At 40.9% G+C, this 20,787-nt stretch overlaps 1 protein-coding gene across 1 annotated transcript in view; it reads left to right on the top strand.

Annotated features, from left to right (window-relative positions):
* The window catches only part of UNC13A (unc-13 homolog A), a 475,959-nt gene that overhangs the window by 441,435 nt on the left and 13,737 nt on the right, over nucleotides 1-20,787 (top strand). Inside the window, exons 36-41 of the mRNA XM_075352602.1 lie at nucleotides 3,231-3,269; nucleotides 4,108-4,137; nucleotides 7,046-7,102; nucleotides 7,237-7,317; nucleotides 8,777-8,924; nucleotides 18,041-18,133. Coding sequence (XP_075208717.1) covers nucleotides 3,231-3,269; nucleotides 4,108-4,137; nucleotides 7,046-7,102; nucleotides 7,237-7,317; nucleotides 8,777-8,924; nucleotides 18,041-18,133 — 448 coding nt within the window. The remainder of the gene's footprint in view (nucleotides 1-3,230; nucleotides 3,270-4,107; nucleotides 4,138-7,045; nucleotides 7,103-7,236; nucleotides 7,318-8,776; nucleotides 8,925-18,040; nucleotides 18,134-20,787) is intronic.

Genomic DNA, 20,787 nt, shown 5'->3' with positions numbered 1-20,787 from the left:
AATACTTATGGTATATACATTACTCTTTCACTGAATCCAAATATGCACCTCGCCAGTAGTTTATAATTATCTACAGTGCAACCCAATTGAAAATATAAATTTATAACCAAGAGCTGTGTGCCCCCTATGAATTACAATTAGCCAGATTTCCCTAACCTAATAAAAGTATAAATTAGTCACTGTTCACTCCTGATTAAAAATGTAAAATCATTAGCAATTCTTTCCAATTCATTGCCCACTATGATTGTCTCACCTCACAATTCATTACCCACTCCCTAGTTCCCCGACTGTGATCCCGAATTAATTAAAAAAAGAGCTACTGGACTTTAGAGGCAGCATTGGCCTCTTCTGCCTAAAGGTCCTGTCACATGCAACGAATTATCTAACAATATATCGCCAGGGTCACGGATTCCATGACGCACATCTGGCATCGTTAGCGACGTCATTGAGTGTGACACCAACGGACGGCCGTTAACGATCAAAAATACCTTATCGTTGATCGTTGACACGTCGTTCACCTTCAAAATATCGTTGATTGTTGAAGTTACAGGTTGCTCATTGTTCCCAAGGCAGCACACATCGCTACGTGTGACACCGTGGGAACGACGAACTGCAGCTTACCTGCGGCTGCCGGCAATGAGGAAGGAAGGAGGTGGGCAGGCTGTTATGGCCGCTCATCTCCGCCCCTCCGCTTCTATTGGGCATCCACTTAGTGATGCCGCTGTGATGCCGCACGAACCGCCCCCTTAAAAAGGAGGTGGTTCGCCGGCAACAGCGACATCGCTAAGCAGGTAAGTCTGTGTGATGGCTCTAAACGATTTTGTGCACCACGGGCAACGATTTGCCCATGACGCACAAATGACTGGGGTGAGTACACTCGCTAGCGATATCGTTAACAATATCGCTGCATGTAACGGGGCCTTAAGATCCTACTGAATAACACAGGCAGCATAAAGATTTATACTTTGCTTTTATCATAAAGAAGGCACTGGACAGGAAGCCAAGGATGGCTTCCTTCAAGTCTGCTGAAATATTTAATTACAGTCATTGTTGAAAGTGTTGGCATCCATGAAATTGTTCCAGAAAATGAAGTATTTTTCCCAGAAAAGTATTGCAATTACACGTTTTGTTACACACATGATCATTTCCTTTGTGAGTACTGGAACAACACAAACAAGAAATAGACAAAAAAGGGCAAATTGGACATAATTTCACATAAATCTCCACAATGGGCTGGACAAAATTTTGGAACCCTCAACTTAATATTTGGTTGCACACTCTTTGGAATAAATTATTGCAAATAATCGTTTCCTATAACCAACAAGTTTCTTACACCTCCAAACTGGAATTTTGGACAATTATTCTTTTGCAAACTGCTCCAGGTCTCTCGTATTTGAATAATGCTTTCTCCTAACAGCAATTTTAAGATCTCTACATAGGTGTTCAATGGGATTTAGATCTGGAATCATTGCTGGACACTTCTCAACTTTCCAGTACTTTGTTTCCATCCATTTCTGGGGCCTTCTTTTCCTGCTAGAAGACCAATCACCTAGAAAACAAACCCAGATTTCTTACACTGGGCACTTCATTGCGACCTAAAATCCTTTGGTAATCTTCAGATGCCTTGCACACAGTCAGTAATTCTAATCACCGCACACATTTAGAAATAGTTGCAAAAAGTGTTCAAAGTTTATTCACAAATGTGGTACAGAGCAGTAGGTGTGTTGGAAAATGAGCGACTAATACAATGTTTCGACCTTGCATGGGTCTTGTTCACGTTGTTTCTGAAACAGTGAAGAAGAAAAAACATAGAATAAATAACCACATACAGGTACAATGAAACAATTATAAACAGTAATAGAGTTAAAATGACATCTGATGAATATAATATATACATATATACATATGCAGCGACCTAACATGGGAATTTGGATCATTCTTAAAACACAACATGAGGGAAAGACTGCAGTAGGTATGAACCAGTGAGAGAAAAAAAACACAGTGAGGAAGAAGGAACAAAATGAGATAGAAGAAATGGAAAAAAGAAAAAAAAAGGGGAAAAAAAGCTATTCTCTTCATTAAACACACCTTATCACATGACCTGAGCAACAAGCTGGTTGCTAATACAACACATTGACTGATGTAAGTAAATGTGCTAATGTACAGAAATGATTTTCCACATCACAGTATGACATACCTAATGGTCAAGATGACAAGCTGCACCAGGATGCGACAGGCCTGTGAATTGCTTCTTTGTCTGAATGTAGCCCTATAGCCTCATCAATTAACACTAGAACTACTGAGGTAGTCATTTTGACTACTTTTCACCATGTATTTCTATATAGGTGTCACGAGTCCAGTAGTTCTAGTGTTAAAGGCTTTCAATAGGTCGCTGGGCCATGTTCAGATGCAATTTTGCCTAACACTTGTCATCAAGAATGATACACATTTTAAAACACATGTATAATTTGTAATATATACAATAAAGGATAATATAGGAAAAATGGGTAACGGGCAAAAATGTAAGGATAACTGAAGACTGGTAAATAAGGAGTAGTTTTTGTGTAACAAAATATATTAATAGTCGTCAGAACTGATTTTGGCGGTCACAGGATAACTGAAGTTAGTACAAAACAGTATTCACAAGTCTATGGCTCTCTAGTTTTTGCAGAACTATAATTACAGTGTTAAACTGTCAGCAAAGGTTGGAGACCATGGTTCTAAAACAATATCGCCTACTGTTTACATTGTAATATATACCTCCTATGGTAAAGTCTAGTTCAAACCATACAAATTGGGATCTTTTTGATGCATCGTGACTCTTACCCTTCTGGCATCACTGTATGTTATTTTTGCTTTTGCCTTACTGTCCTTTTTGTGCGTATCCTGCCTTCAGTTTATAGTGTATTTGTGTTATGGGTGACGTCTCTATATATTCAGTGTTGCTGAATTTGAATAATTTATCCAGGCATGTTATCAATAACAGATATCACAATCATTTAGATTTATCTCTACCTTAACAAGCCTTGTTCTGCTCTTGGCTGTTAACACCTTATCATAATTCCTTTTAACCAACTATATTCCTTTGCCCACACCATATATTGCACATTATTCAAAATAAGTGTAACAAACCTTGGCACAACAGCTTATGCAATCACTTAGTCAAACACTTGACTGCCAAAAAAAATGCTTTTTCCAAAGCAGTGACCGATTGTGACATGTTTCTGCAGGGGACGTTGCTGAGAAAACATGGCAAAGGGCTAGAGAAGGTAAACAAGTATGCAGACCCTTCAGTCTTGTGTATTGCAAGCTTACATCGTTAATTAAAGGGAACATGTTATCCCCAGAAAAGCTATTTACCTGTAGATATAGTGTACAGGTAAATAACAAATAATGTCTGGCTACCTTAGGGGAGAGCGGCTACTGAGAGAAAAGATAGATTTTCCCTGCAGCCGCTTGCTTTCAGTCATCAGGGCGATACAGGGAGCTGTTGAAGTCGCTGCTCTCTACACGGTAATCATTTACCTGCACATTGAGGGCCTAGTCTGTACCATTTGTCTGGAGATCAGGCTGTCAATGTTCTTGGAAGTGATTATAGCATGCTCACAGTATAGTAAGTGGTGACTGTAACCATCCCCCTTTACCGCCCCGATGTCTGGAAGCGAACGGTTGTAGTGAGAATATCACTTCATTTTTTTCCTCATTTCATTTGGTAGATTACCAATATATCTGCAGGTAAATAGCTATTTTGGAGGTGGCAGGTTCCCTTTAAACTTAGCAAGAATCCATAAAACCTACAAATTCTGTGCAACAGAAATACTTGGCAAGAGTTGGCTGTAAACTACTGTATATGGAAGAACTTGTGTAGTTGTGGTCTGTTGTATTGCTATTATACTTGTTGTTCACTTAATTTCCCTCTTATGTTCTCAAGTAAAGCTGAATATTTTATACCCAGAAACTAATGAATGCATATTTGGTGTGGGTTTGTGCAGTGTGTATGTAGCTGTGCTGTATATGTACTGTTTGTTTAGACATATTTTGGCTGTTGTTGTTTGGTACTTTTTTCACACCCACACTCATATGTTAATCTCACACTTCTCTCTCCAGAGCAGGGTGAAGCTGCCGTACCATGCAGATGTAAGGACACTGTGTGTGTGTCTGTCTTTCGGCACTCTTTGTTTTCCTCTATATGTCTCTGTGTACAATCTGCCCCTGTGACATGTGTCCTAAACTTGTCCCCTTTTATGTGTTATCTGCAACTGTGATGTCTATAGTGTGCAGTCAAGCTGTGTACGCCAATCTGTATTTTGTGATATTCTAGCTGAAAAAGATCACATATACTATGAATAAAGGATGATTTTCCTATGGAAAGCTTATGACAGAAATATGAATAAAAAGATGGCTAGTGTGTATTGTCCTGGTGTCCATTTTAAAGTTAGAAACATACATTTCCACTGCTACAGATTAGTGCAATGTGGTTCTATACTTTTATCAACAAATGACACTTATTGTTCTTACTATGTTTATTATTTGTTATTGGCCTCCCTATTTCTTTGGTGCTGTAAATGCAAAAACAGAGTTTGCAGCACATAATTATTTAGCAATACATAACCCAGGAAGAAAACTAAGCACAGCTAGATTACAGGCAGGTACAATGGAAGTGAGAACCCTGCCCACAAGGACTTACAATGTACTAAGGAAGGGGGAGGGATAAAGTAGGACAGGCTAGAAGCTGCGGTTATAACAGTAGGCTGGCAGCAGGTTGTATGTGTTCTTGAAGACATTGCTTTTCAGCCTACATTTCATATCTCTGAAGGTTGGGGAGAGGATAGTGAGTTACAGAGTATAAGGAAATAACAAGAGACATTTTGGAGGCGCTTGTATCAGGAGTAGACAAGAAGTGAGCAAAGAAGGAGTTCTTATAACGACTGTAGATTCTGTGTGAGCAGGTAGAAAGATACTAAATCAGAGATGTATACAGGAGGAAGATTATTGATGCCCTAGTAAGTCATTGTTATTATTCTGAACTCCATTCTCTCAACAGTGGGGAGCCAATGGAGGACCTCACGAAAGGGAGAGTCAGAAATGTAAGAAGCGGGTGAGGTGAGGGGTTGGATTAATCAGCAGTATAGTGATGTGTTTGTCGCGAAGGATCCGGCTCCCTCCTGTGACTGACAGGAGCCGGCACCCCAGTGAGAGCCACTAAATTCGCTTAATGGCTCTCACTGGGTGTAAAAGTCTGCTGTTCAGTGGATGAAACCTCGCCCACCTAAACAAAACACCACCCACTTACAATGCGCCAATTAAATTGTTGAGTGGGTGGGGTTTCATTTAGGTGGGCAGGGTTTCATCCACTGAACACCAGACTTTTACGCCCAGTGAGAGCTAAGTGGGGTGCCGGCTCCTGTCAGTCACAGCAGGGAGCTGGATCTTTGTGTCAGATCATTTGCAACAGACACATCACTATTCTGCATGATTAGTCCAACCCCCTCACCTCACCAGCTTCTTACATTTTTGAAACCCTGCCCACTCAACAATTTAATTGGCCCATTGTAAGTAGGTGGGGTTTAGCCAAGGGTGGGTGTGGTTTTGGTGGCGTTAATATAATCTTAAATATGTGGAACTGGATCACCAAAAAGAGCTGGACTGCCCATCACTAAAGCAGTGATATAAAATGATAAATGCCTCACATTTATCATTTTATATCATTTTCTATTGCACAGTTTTCAGCAGGATGCAGCTGGGCCCTTTGGGGTGTCTGTCCTGTGTGTCAATGCATGTATATAGTGGTGGGCAGCCCACCTGATCTAATAGTATGGGAGTCATTAATAGGCTGTGAGCCAGACACTGTGCATTGCATGTACCTGTGTGACTGGCGCCCTAAGGAAAACCTCATTAGTGTGCATGTTTAATACCAGCAACCACCCCCTCCATAAGTTGGTAGGCTGTGAGTGGTTGTCTTATCGGTATTCTGCACCTGTGTTACCCCCACCTATATCATAGGGGGATGGCTCCATCCTGCGAGAGCATTTGCCATTTTGACTTGTGTTGGCCGGTGGCTATTTTGATGGTGAGTTTTTTTTTTTGTTTTATATTTTTTTGAGTAAAGACATGCCCTAATGACAAGGGGAATAGTAATGCCTAGTTGGCAATTTAATTATTAATTTCCAAGAGAAATAACATGGTGATGATAACAAGCAGGATTCCCAAAAACAATGCTCCAGAATTATTGTTTACAAGTATGTACTTAAATAGACCATGTCAAAGAACTCAAAAGTCCTCTTTATGGGTGGCCATTACTTGACTTAAAATTTTAACCCCGTATATTCTCAATATATGACAGCTCTATTAGAAAAATAGGCTTTGAATCAAACAGTTTTCTTCAAAACATTTGATATAAAACTATTTAAAATCTCACAAAGCTTTTGTGCAACTCATAGGTGCACAAAAGTGTTCCGTAACTCCTGGCCAACTTTTCTAACTTTTTATAAAGTAGGCAAAGTTTAGTAAGGAGAGGGAGTAGCTGAGCACGGCTGACACGTACATCATAATTAACGCCATAAATTGTGTAAATTACAATACAAATGTACTCCAGTTCCGTCATATGCTGGCACACAGTAACCAAAACATGCAGCAAATTTGTTTAGTGGTGGAAAGATAATGAATTCAGTTTTCACCTCTTAGTGATGAGTCATATTCCAAGTACACCCTTCTCTTCATTTATACTAGCATGGAAAACTCCAGTCTTCATGAATCGAAGTACGAGGGTTAATGAGTTCTTACAGTTCTTTAGAAAGTAATAGCTGAGTGGATCTAAATTGAATTTCAGACTTTCTGGATACAAACAAAGGCCTATGGATAAAATGGTATAATAGTATAGTCTTCAGTAATCTACCACCCCACACATACAAACACAAAGTGGAGCATAGAGGCTTTTAAGAAAGTTGGATATGTAAACTTTTCTTGTATGCTCATTGGTAACTTTGACTGGTTAGCCAATATTAGTCTCTGTGTAACCATTTCAGTGGTTTTTGTTTCTCAACAGGGGACTCATCTCATCATTAATGCTGCTAAAGAGTTGGGACAACTTTCCAAACTCAAGGTAAAGATTCAAGAGCCTAATTCATTTTTCAGTAATCACATTTTTAAAACAAATTGACTAATATCTCATTATTTATATTATGATGTACAGATTGATACACGTTCAACCCATTTTATTTGTGATTTTATCACTAGGATCACATGGTAAGGGAAGAAGCAAAGAGCTTGACCCCAAAGCAATGTGCTGTGGTGGAGCTTGCACTGGATACTATTAAGGTAACAGTATTCCTCTATAGCCAGATCTACTATATATACCCAACACAATGGTCCTAGTTTTGTCATGAAAATTACCATATTTTTCGGACCATAAGACGCACTTTTTTTCCTCCAAATGTTGGGGGAAAGTGGGGGGTGCGTCTAATGGTCTGAATATAGGGCTGCGGCCGGGAATGAGGGTGCCGCGGTGGAGCGGGTCATCGGGGGCACGAGCAGGCTGTGGCAGCACCTGCCGTGACCACGTGGGCCCGCTCATTACATATGCACGCCCATCATCCCGCCCATCATCTCTCAGCGCAAAAGCTGGCGCTGACAGGTGGGCAGGATGATGGGTGGGGGGGTGCTTGCATATTAAACAGCCGGCCGTGATCACCCCTGGCAACTACAGCCTGGAGTGATCATGTGCGGCTGTATTCACTACTCCCCGCGCATCATCATCAGCGCGGGGTGCAGTGAATAAGTACGGTATACTCACCGTTTCCTGCAGCACCGCGATGTCCTCCTGTCTGTGCCGATCAGCTGATCTGTGTAGAGAGCAGTCGCTGTGCGTGCCGCTAGTCACGCAGGTCAGCTGACCGGCACAGACAGGAGGACATCACGATGCTGCAGGTTAGGGACCGGTGACGGCTTCACACTCCAGCGGCGCTGATGCCGTCACAGACAGGGGGAGAAGCAATGCTGCATGGAGCAAGGAAAGGTGAGTATAAACTTTTTTTGGGGGGTTTTTTGTGTGTGATATAGAATATAACCCATATACCAGGATGGGGTTATTTATCAGGATGGGGGTATATAGCAAGATGGATGTATATAGCACGATGGGGCCATATAGCAGGATGGATGGGGTATATAGCAGGATGGATGGATGGGGGTATATAGCAGGATGGATGGTGGTATATAGCAGGATGGGAATATATAGCAGGATGGGAATATATACCAGGATGGCAGTATATATCAGGATGGAGGCATATACCAGGATGGCAGTATATAGCAGGATGGGAGTATATAGCAGGATGCCAGTATATAGCAGGATAAGGGCATATACCAGGATGGGGTACATATACAAAGCAGGAGGATCATTACCAGGATGGGGTACCTTAGCAGCCAATTTGGGGACATTACCCCCATAACAGTGTCAGCAGCAGATCCTCGCCCCATAACAGTGTGTCATGACCACATTTTTTGCTTAAAATTTTATTTTCCTATTTTCCTCCTCTAAAACCAGGGTGTGTCTTATGGTCCGGTGCGTCTTATAGTCTGAAAAATACGGTAATTGCCCACCTCAGATCTTTATAATAGATGTCATATCTATTCGTGGCCAACTCTTTTAAGTCATTAAGTCCATTTTTACAATATAGGGAGCTGTAAATGCATTATGTTGGCCTTACTAGATGTAAGATATCAATAATGATACAAGGGTGGTGTCCTAAACAAAGCTAATTTTTTTTGTCTTAATTTACAGCAATATTTCCATGCTGGAGGTGTTGGTCTGAAAAAGACTTTCTTGGAGAAAAGTCCTGATCTACAGTCTCTACGCTATGCACTGTCTCTTTATACACAGGCTACGGATACACTCATCAAAACCTTTGTCCAAACGCAATCTGCTCAGGGTGAGATCCTTGATTCCCATCTTTTTGGCAGTTGTTCTTCATGTCTGGAGCTATGGTCACACATAGATATAGTATTTCATTTTCCCTTTTATGTTAGATCTAAAAAAAGAGGTTACACATATTTATTTTTTTCATTATATTATATAATATATGAAAATCTACCCTGGGGTGGCCATATTAGAAGCCCCTAATTAATTTTTACAGTAAACTGTGCCATTTACATTAGGCAGCTTCAATAAATTGAGTTAATTGAAAGAAAATGTCATACTGTTACAGTCTTCAAGAAATGGAGTACAATACCACCTTCCAGCAGTACAATAGGGCTGCCATTAAACACTCTAACCAAGTCCCAGTCTACAGTAAACAGCAAAGCTGACAAGTGAATTACATTGATAATACATAGTTGAAAAAAATTAGAAACTTGAGAACTTTTTATTCCAACATTTCTGAACTCAATTTAGTTATTGCTAATCATTATTAGTAAGAAAACTGTATTAGGCCCCTTTCACACGTCAGTGAAAAACACAGACGTTCTTCACTGACGTGTAAAACACACCCTCCGTGTGCCGTGATTCATGGCACATGTGGGTTGTCTAAGTGCAATCCGGGCTCCGTTCTCCGTGGTCCGTGATTGCACATAGATATTAACTCACCTGTGCCCGCTCCCGCTCTTCATGGTGCTGAACGCTCCCGCGGTGCAGCATCCGGCCGGCGCTGACTTCCGCATCAGCTGCTTCCGGGTCGGCTGTGTCGTGCATTCATGAATATGCATGACAGTAATGAGCCAGCTCAGAAGCAGCAGGCAGCACAGGCTGCAGAGAGCGCCGCTGAAGCCGGGTGAGTAAAAATGATTTTTATTTTATATGCACGTCTTTTTCTGGCACGTGTTTCACGGATCACACCACTGCGTGGTCCGTGGGACATCAGTGATGCCAGAAAAAAATGGACATGTCTCCGTGCGGCAATCACGGACACGCGGGTACGCCGCACGGAGACACGTTCAGTGAAAAATCACTGATGTGTGAGCAGACCCATTCATTATAATGGGTCTGCGTATGTCCGTGATTCTGGTACGTAGAAAAAAAAAAGCACAAACATACCAGAATCACTGATGTGTGAAACAGGCCTTAAAGGAATTTTCTAGGCTTAAGATAATAATGAGCTATCCTCAGGATAGGTTACTAATTACAAAATGAGTGAGGGTTCAATACTCAGTACCCTACAGATCAGCTGTTTTCAGTTCATTCTACAGCCTGGATGCAAACAGTGAACAGAGACGAAAAGCACATTTCCGCGCACTGTGTAGTGGCCATTCTTGGGTACTGCAGCTCATATCTTTTCATTAAAGGGAAGGTGTCGTGTTTTTTAATCTTTGTATTAATAATAGTGATTACGAAATCAATTATTTTTAATACAAAATGAAATTCATTGTTTATTTAGTTTTTATTTCATTTTATTTTTACTGAAAAACTGGGGGCTGCCACCTTGGATTTGCTGTGTGAAACAACAGTTATTCCCTCAAATACAACAGCCCCTGTGCATAAGAGCTGATAGTTGCGCTCCGACCCTATCTTTTACGCTGAGAGCTTCCTGCTGGGATCTGAACACGCCACCTGGGCTGCCCAGATCACAGCTTAGGGAGGAGACCGCCGCCATCTTTGTAGAGCTCACAGTGTATACTGTGCATTCCACTTTCCAGCTGAGCACAGCGGCGAGCGGCAATCTGCAGTGTGAGCCTCGTATTGTATTGTAGATGTCAGGCTGTAATCACTGATCACCACTGCATGTTCTCACCTTGGAGCTCCATTCTTGGCAGCTACTCCTGTCACTGCTCTGCGCATTGCCAGGAGGAGCTGCCGAGAGACATCAGGCTGACAGGAGATGGCAGGTTGTGATCCCCATTTGCCACAGCATGTAATCACCTCGGAGCTCCGCTCTCAGCAGCTACTCCTGTCAGTTCTCTGTGCATTGCCAGGAAAAACTGCCAAGAGACACTAGGCTGATCGATCCTCCTTGCCGCATGTCACCTCGGACCTCCAATCCCGTCCGGCAGCTTGTCAGCCTGATGTCTCAGCAGTTTCTCCTCTCAGCGCTCAGAACACAGTTTATTGGGCACAGAAAAATGGGGCCACAGAAATATGGGGGCACAGAAATATCAAGGCACAGAAATATCAAGGCACGGTATATGGGGCACAGAAATATAGAGGCACAGGAATATGGGGGCTCAGAAATGTTGGAGCTCGAAAATATCGGGGCACAGAAATATGGGGGCACAAGAATATGGGGCACAGAAATATGAGGGCACAGAAACATGGAGGGGCACAGAAATATGGGGGCATAGAAATATGGGTTCTCAGAAATATGGAGGCACAGAAATATTGGAGCTCAGTATATGGGGGCACAGAAATATGGGGGTACAGAAATATGGGGGCACAGACAGGATTATGGGAGCACAGACAGAAATATGGGAGCACATAAATTTGGGAGCACATAAAAATGGGGGTACAGAAATATGGGGTCACAGAAATATGGGGGCACAGAAATATGGGATCAAAGAAATATCGGAGCGCAGTATATCGGGGGCACAGAAATAGGGGGGCTCAAATATCGGTGGCTCAAAAATATGGGGGCACAGAAAAATCAGGGCACAGTATATGGGGGCACAGAAATATGGGGGCACAGAAATATGGGGGCACAGAAATATTAGGGCTCAGAAATATCACGGCACAGTATATGGGAGCACAGGAATAGGGTGGCAGAGTATATGGGGCATAGTATACAATGGAGCACAGTATATAGTGCAGCAGAGCTGTCCATAGTGTCATGTTAGACATATTCGGATCACTTTGTGGTCGCCAACAAAATGGCTCCGCACTGTGTCCCTAAACTTCATCTTCCTTTATCCTTTTGGAAACGCCCAGAAGGGGAGGGGAGGTGACAGATTCTGCCCACTTTTACTGCAATTGTAACGTGAGATAGTTGTATACTAGGTTTTTAGAAGCTGCTCCCTCTACTGTTTAAGAGCGAAAAATATCAAACGTTGAAATTATATTTTTTATATTTTGCTCAATTAACAACAAATAATACTATTTAAACAAAACGTTAAAACATTAGAACTTTACGTTTTTTTCAGTTATTGAAAAAAGTTTTGGGGATGACACCTTCCCTTTAACTTTAGTATATAGCTGGAGATATAGAACCTGGGCCACTACATACAGAATAAGGCTGTCTGGCACCATTCATTGCTTATATCTGGCAGTTGTGAAAGTTATGAATGTCTGATAGGTGTCAGTCACAGATCTGATATTAATGACCTGGCTTAAGTTAAAGAGGTTTTCTGGTTTCTGTAAACCATTGACCCCAGGCGCAGATGTGTGTAAAAACACAGACTGCTTTTAGTTACCTTCCTCAGGTCCATTCCTGTGTTTCTACCACTGCTCCAGTTTCTTGATTTTCTGCAGTGCTGAGGTTCCATCGACAGCACTGCGGTCAATTACTAAGCAAAATTTTACTGAAATTGGAAAGCCCCTTCAGGCTATGTGCACAGTTTTTCGAAGAGTTTTTGGAGCAGAAATTGGCTATGTGCACACAACTTCTCGAAAGCTGCCTGAAAAAACTATTAAAAAAACATTCAAAAGAAAATAAGCTTTTCATTATAAAAATGACTTGCTGTACATTTGTTCAGGCTTTTCATCGTTTTGAACTCCTTCAGGTTTCTAAAAATGCCATGTGGTTAAAAGAAGTGATACTGTATGTCCAGTGTTTTCTGCTTGGAAGATCCTGTATACTTTACAATACACATTAATAGACAAGCTCAAAAGATGCACTGAAAACAATCAGATGGTTTTTGGAGTGTTTTGCCATCATTTTTGCTTAAAAAACCATTATCAATTTTTTATTTTTCATTATACAATGGACAGAAAAAAAATATCTGAAAATGATAGTAAAAAAGACAACCGAAATCATGGAAAAACCCTCCCACAAAATGCTGGTGGAAAAAAACATCTAAAAAACACTCAGGAAACGACCAGAAAAACAACCCAAAAGTCACATCAGGAAAAAATAGAACTCCAAAGTTGGCTTGAAAAACCTGTCTGGTTTAAAAGATATCGTGTGCACATAGCCATAGTGGAAACTGAGCGGAAGCTCAGCAAATCCTCCTCAAATTCTTAAAACTACTTAGAAACCTGAAGTTTTCACTCAGATTATACTCCTGAAACTAAGCAAAAAAAACCACTTGCACATAAACTGAGAGATAACCTGTGACCAAAACCAGTCTATCAGTTTTGCCTGACATGTTCCTTATATAATATAAAGTAAAAATTAATTTAATTTTGATATGTTTTATGACTGTAAAGGGAGTTTAGTCAACTTGACTATTTCCATTTGATGATTTTTAAAGCATATTTCAGTAAATTTGATAGAACTGAAAAGTGGTCTTACTGATGATCTACAGATATTGAATAGCTGCTCACTAGCTAATAAAATTGACATTTCAAGATACTGCAGTAGTTCACTACGATAAGCAGGTACATTTTTAATGTTTGTTAATGTTACCTACACCCAAAAAGTAAGGATTATTTATCAATACCATAGGAGCAAATCCTGGTGTAATTGACTTCAGTTGTGTGAGATATATATTTATTAAAATTGTGATGGGACCATAGGAGCAAATCCTGGTGTAACTGACTTCAGTTGTGTGTGATATATATTTTATTAGATATATATTTATTAAAATTACGATAGAAATATAGGAGTAAATCCTGGTGTAATTGACTTCTGTTGTGTCTGAGATACTGTATATTTATTAAAATTACGATTGAGCCATAGGAGCAAATTCTGGTGTAACTGACTTCAGTTATGTCTGATATATATTTATTAAAATTACGACGGGCTCATGACAAACGTCTTTATTGAAGCTTGTTATTTAAACTTTACATTTGCTCCATATATAAATAAAGCAGATTGAAACACCTCCATATCTTTTTTACGGACATATTTTTTTTTCATCAATGTTATGTTATAATGCCAAGTCTCCCACCAGTGATAGTTTTTAGAAATTTCTACGCAAATTTTCCCCAGTATGACTTGTTTTCGTCTTTCCTTAGTAGATTTGATTGTGCAAATATATATTTGCGCAAAGCATACATTGTAATTATGCCTAATATTATCATGATAATGAGAACAATATATGATTTTTATGTTGTATGTTGCCAACCCACTGTTGTGTATTCCATATCTAAACCTTAATTTCAAGAGTTAAGTAGAAGCTTTTATCAGTGCCATCATAAATCCATAATTGACAATCTTTATTTTTGTTCAGATTATTTTAGGTTATGTTAGTGCCAAGTCATGTTAGAATATGATTTTTAAAATGTTTTTACCAGTTGGTGCACATTTATTGATTTTCTAAAGCATCTTTCTTTCACCAACTTTGTCATGTTGACCTGGACACAAAGTGTAATAGTGGCTGTAGAGTGTAAAAAAAAGTTATTATTGTTTTTTCATTTCGCCTCTACATTACGGAAATATTACCAATTAAAGTATTTTGTGCCTGCTAAGTTAACTTTTTAATTTTAAGTGGGTGTTATCATTCCGTTTTCACTTGGTGCATGTACTTTTTCCCCCTGTAGGATATTGATCAATCAGAAGCAGGCAGCAAAACTCAAAGGAAAGAAGAACACGCCCCCACCATAGCTTAGAGCAGGTTTCTTAGTGCGTGAGATGTAATGATACAGCTCTGATCTCCTGGTCTACCCTCCTGCATAGGTCAGTGTGGGGAGGAGGTGTGCAGCTGAGTTTAGCTGTCCTACATTAGAAAGCCTTCTGTCAGCTTCACAAAGGAGAAGCAAAATTAAAGAAAAAAAAAATAATGTTTTATTCAGCTCAGCAGCCACTACTACATCCTGTGTCCAGATCAGCATGAAAAATGTGGAGATTTCATATTTGTCTACCGTTAACCCCAATATTATGTTTATCTCCAAGTCACAGGGGTCCAGGAAGCACGGCAGCAGTAGTCAGCAATCATTCTTTTTCATGGTTATCCTTTGGATTTTTATTATGTTTTCTTTTTTGCCTTGATGTAGCTTAAATGAAACCTATCACCAGGTCTTAGCACCTCAACTGCTGTAATCTGTTTTTTTTTTGTTGTTTTTTTTTTGCTGTAACACACATTAAAACTGTACCTCTGTGTCTTCAATACTGACTAATCATTTTTCAATTTTTCATGTAGATGAATCCCCAAGTGCAGGGGGCTTGGCCCTGCATTTACAGCTCTCTGGCCTCCCTCCCTTGTTTCCCACCCCCATCATCCTCCAGTCACTGTATGACTTGTTACTCTTTCCTACCGGACTTGCAACCCCTTCCAGAGATCTCACACAGGCACCATCATTCGCTAGGGCAGCACATATGGAGATTCATAGCCCGACTTCCAAAATATCATTGGGACTTAACTACAGTGGTGTCATCATTTACTGTATCTTGAGATATTGGGCAGGGGAGCAGGTAAATGAGACGAGTGACCTTAGATTACTCAGGAATGAAATAAAAGATTGAAAAAAACAAAGGTACGGTTTTAATCTGCATGGCAGCAACCTAACATATTAGATCATTCGGGGGAACTTAAACCTGCTGACAAATTCAGTCTAAACAAGCCCTCTTCGTGGATCCTTGTCAAAGCAACACATGAATGAATAGACATGTAACATAACTCAATATGAGTCTTAACATTTCTGTATTTTGGGTGTATTTAAACCTCCAAAACAAAACTATAAAGAAGGTTCCAAAACGTTTACAACCTGAACATTTGCTCAGGTTGCTATAATATATATATATATAGAGAGAGAGAGAGAGAGAGAGAGAGATATGTTGCTATATACAGTGTGTCCACCCATATCCTGTCCAACGCCATTAACTTGAGAACGGCGCCTGCTATTAGCATAGAAGTGGTGTCTAGGTGTCATAAAGTAACCATGCGCTACGCAATGAAACCACCTATAGTGCCACCTGGTGGAAAACAACGGAGTTAACATTTTTATCTCGAAAACGGAACGAGATAGAGAAAAAAAGTGAATTACAAAGTTGTAGGGCATCATCAATTCAATACGAATCGACACCTTGCATACAGAAATGCTATGATATGAAACCCATGACCCCCCCAAAACATTGAATGCTGGTCACGCATATGGCGCTCATTTAGCTTTGATGCTCAAAGTGGCCACCGTCAGCTGCAATGCACATCTGGACTCTGGACAGCATACTGTGTCTTGCTGCACGTTGTGCAATATGGTAGGTGACACAAGCATCTGTGTTACGTCGTCGTAGGTCCTGCAATGTTGGTGGAGGGGTCGCATACACCTGCTGTTTGATGTGACCTCACAGAAAGAAGTCCAATGGGGTCAAGTCAGGTGAGCATGGAGGCCACTCCATACAGCCACCATACTCAATGACTTGTAGGAAGGTCTTCATTTCTGTATGCAAGGTGTCGATTCGTATTAAATTGTTGATGCCCTACAACTTTGTAATTCACTTTTTTTTTCTAGGAGGCGCTATAGGTGGTTTCATTGCATAGCGCATTGCCACTTTACTATACCTAGACACCATTTCTATGCCTATAGCTGCTGCCATTCTCAAGTTAATGGCGGTGGACAGGATATGGGTGGACACACTGTATATAAAAAATGATCTATGTTGTTGGCAGTATAAGTATGTAATGTACCTTAATTTCTCATAAACCCTGGAAAAATACCAAACCCTGGTCTAAACTTTATGCTAGAGCTTAATAATTTCCTATATAAATTTACCTATAATAAGACTGAGTTAGAGGTTCGCCTTGTTCAATCGAATAATGCAGTATGGTTTTTGTATCATGTATCATGAACCTGATCGGTTTGGGCAGAGTATATAAAGCACCTCTCCTTTCCTCTCTTCCCATCACTCTGCACCTTCATCCTTATACCTCTTCCATATTTTGCTCTTTCCCTTTCTTTATCTCAAAGTCCATGGTGGAAAAGGTATTAGGTTTACTCTTAGTGAAGAGATTTATCCAGAAAAGGGTACGTCTTTGGTGCAAAGGCTTTTGGAAGCATGTCCTATCCTGCTCTGTCAAAAGTCAATTTACTCAAATTTACTACCAGTGAGAGCTATTTTCCAGCTGATGAGGAGTAGTAGGGGAAAGCATGGACAACTCCAGTCCCACTTGTCAGGATATAGTAGACCCCTTGTTGTCTTTTACATATTCTCTAAATGGAAAAAAATATAATTTTTTAGAAGTTCTCTCCATGGATTAAATTCAACTAACTGAGAACATGGTATTGGCCATGGAGTATGGCTTTATTTCGAAGTTAAATTGAGATTATCGCTTTCTCAAGGCAGACAGTTCTGTCCTTATGTTGACCTGTATAAGTGGGACTGAAGTGCTAACTCTTCTGGTGGTAAGACCATATGGCACGTTCTTGGACTCCTTTTTACACACACTGAATGTGATATCGCCTTGCAAAAATTCACAAGATGGCCCTCTGCCTGTAAAAAGCATGCTCTGCATCAGAATGCCCTGTCTATAACAGTCAAAACGTGTAAGTTAACTGCTTCATCACTCTTAAAATCTTTTTTTTTAATTATAGAGACTGCATAGATGGTAGTATTTAGGTTTAGTTTATATGCTACAGAGGTAAATGGTAAGAAAGTGAAAAAGGGAATCCATGATGGTGAGTATGACAGGGCTCAAGTAATGAATCAGCTTTCTTTGGGAGGGTTTTCTCAACAAATGCTTTTTAATTAATATTAAATGGAATAATATTAAGCTGCATGTTGCACTTGGCAAGCATGGATAATATGCAGTGACCCTATAGCATCTCATAAGCATTAACTGCTGGACTTGGGTTACAAAGAAATTAGTAACACAATTCCTTAAAAGTTAAAAACTCCTCAATGAATGACGGCTGGCAGGAGAAAAATTAGTAAACCAATATTCATTTTTATAAGAAGATACCTCAAAATTGCAGAATGGTCTCCATGTTTAGAAGCCAGTCATACCCTGCCAGCAGTTGCACTCAAGAACATTGCTGGGATCTTAAGTCCAAGGCTTTGATTTCATTATCAGCACTTTTTCTCTCTAGGATCTGGTGTGGATGACTCAGTCGGAGAAGTTTCTATCCATGTTGAGCTGTTTACACACCCTGGAACAGGAGAGCACAAAATCAGCGTCAAAGGTAAAATGTATGAGAAAAAGCAAAACTAGGACCTATGACATTGCATGCATTCTATTTTCCTTACTGTGTTTCTATTTTTTTTTAAGATAGGCATAAATTACAAGAATTGCAGTTGGGAACTTATGTTAAGTGTCACAGTTTTATATGTACAGTGAATATAAAAAGTGTACACTCACCTGTTAAGAATCATGAAAGATTTTTTTTACCTTTAATGCCACCCATAATCTGTTCAAACTCATTAAGAAACAAAATGAAATCATTTTGAGGGGGGGATTTAAAAATAACAAAAGTAAAATAATGTGGTTGCAAAGTGTGAACGCCCTCCTGTAATTGGGGATGTGCTTGTGTTCAAAATGAACTAATCACAATTAAACTCAGTACACAGCTGTCATTATTTCCAGCGATTTTGGTTAACCCCATATAACGTTAGTAGGATTTTCTTGACATTTTCTTAGTAAAACCCATTGTCTGTAAGCAGCTTATAAAACAGCCAAAGAATCTGATTGTTGACAAATATCAGTCAGGTAAAGGGTACAAAAAATGTTCCAAAATATTAGCTATACCATGCAGCAATGTAAAGTCATCAAGAAGTAGCTTGCACAACAGTGACATTACCTAGAATTGAGTAGCAATGTAACCAGGCACTCCAAGGTGTGTACCAATTTGGATTTTATGTAAAAATTAACACAGTATCCTGTGTACAAGTGAAGACGTTTCTGTCTAAGTGTGCTGCCCTGGCGCAGACCTGGGTCCTCGGTTCCGGGGTGGTCGTGGCTCGAGGGGTCCAGACCCAGGCTCGGCAAACACTCCGATCCTTGAAAGTGGATTATTTACAGGGGAGGAGTTTGTCACGCCACCTGTGGGTTGCGGTAATGGGAGTACCGCCGCTGCAGGAAGGAGTACCGGGGCAGATGGTGTGGAGCAGCAAGGTGTCAGTCCCTCCGCAGGTAGGGAAGGCCCCGGCCTCTGGGGTTTTGGTGAATATTTGGGAGCGCAGGTTGCAGGGGACCAGGGTACTCACTGTGGGTAGTCGTGGTGCTGGATGAGGATTATAAAGTAGAAACTCACACTGAAGGTAAACCAAAATCTCTGTGCCTCACTGTCACTGCGGGGAGCCCGTCCAGGTATCCGCTCCCACCGGTTTCACTTGGTTATCCGGAGCCCACCTCCGTGCACAATTTAGTTGTCTGTTGCGGCCCCTTGGCTTGAAGCTGTGTAACTGTGCTCTTGATGGCTGGCACTTGGGATTTCAGTGGGCTGCTTTACTGGAAAACCCTATCCCCGCGGTGTGCTGTCGCCTTCAATCTCTGAGCTCTTAGGGAAGTTTGTGAAGATACTCTCCCTCCCAGATTAATTATCAGGACGTTGAATTGGTTCCTGACCTAGGGTCCTGTACCCTGTCGAGCTCGGTACTGGTCAGTTCTTTTGGGTTTCTGATGCCGACAGTCCTCCTAGACTATGTCCGTCTCACCCTTTTCCAATGTCACTGCCACCGGTCCCTGACTCCTCTGGTCCCGGACCACCGTCTGCGGCCCAACCTCGGTCTAGCTCCCCGGGAGCTACTACTCCACCTCCTCCCTCCTTGAGGGCTCTCACTCAACTCACTCACTTCCCTCCCACCAATCTGCCTGACCCCTAGGTGGGTGGCCCTATTCCAGCTTGACCAACCCACTGGTGTGTCTGACAGGTCATGATGTGACGCAGCATGAATATGCATGTCAGCGGACACGTTAAGTCCGATGTGGGCATTAACTTATGGTAGAGAAGCCAGTATATGGAATTAAATAATGGCATTCTGGATGTGCAGAGTCTAAGTAACACAGACTCCCCTGATGAATTTGAAGTGAAGGAAATGCGTTGGAGTTATATGATGTCTGCCCGGTTCATAACTTGGATGGAGCAATAGGAGAGCCAAGGAGGCTGACTAGCTTTTTCTCCGTGACATATGAAATTCTGATGAATACTAAGCCCGCCGTGTGGTGAGATCACTCCATTTCTATAGTAGTCATTTATGATATAAGAAGAAATGACATATGTTTAAATAAGTGGCAGTGTTTTTCACTTGTTTTTCCTCATATCAATAATAAATCTCTGAGACAGATTGTAGAGGGCGGTTCCCTGGAATAACTGTCTGTTGAGAATAATAAGGTACATTGGCTAATTGCCGGACCTAGTGAGGAAGTGCTTTTGTGCGTCGTACCTGATTGGTAGGTCCGTTTGATCTTGGTGACCTAAAATCAGGGATCATATTTTATATTCACGTTTTTATTGATCATAGATCATTTTAATAATCACTATTAAAAGTTATATTTTAGGAATTTGTTTTCATGCTGTTACATGAAGGATCCACTCTAGCTAAAGTGAACAATTGACCATTTCGAGGGATAATATTAATAATTTTTTTCTCAGTATCGTGCAATATTAGGTCATGATGTGAGGTGTTGATTGGGGTTTGTGATGCTGATGCTAGTGACACCGGTTTCTGGGAACCTGGAACCATGGAGGGTAGGCCCTGCACCCTGTGTGAAAGGATGGAGTTCCCTGTGGCACCCTGATATACTCAGGGGCGCCACATAAGCATAGACCTTTGTCAGTTCACGTACTGCAGAAAGAGGACTTCCTGTTGTCTGAGGCATATGGTGCAGAACGTCATG

This window comes from Anomaloglossus baeobatrachus, chromosome 1, assembly GCF_048569485.1.
Source record: "Anomaloglossus baeobatrachus isolate aAnoBae1 chromosome 1, aAnoBae1.hap1, whole genome shotgun sequence".
Taxonomy (NCBI): Eukaryota; Metazoa; Chordata; class Amphibia; order Anura; family Aromobatidae; genus Anomaloglossus; species Anomaloglossus baeobatrachus.
Note: the sequence above shows the minus strand (reverse complement) of the source record. Positions and strands in the feature narration are given on the sequence as shown.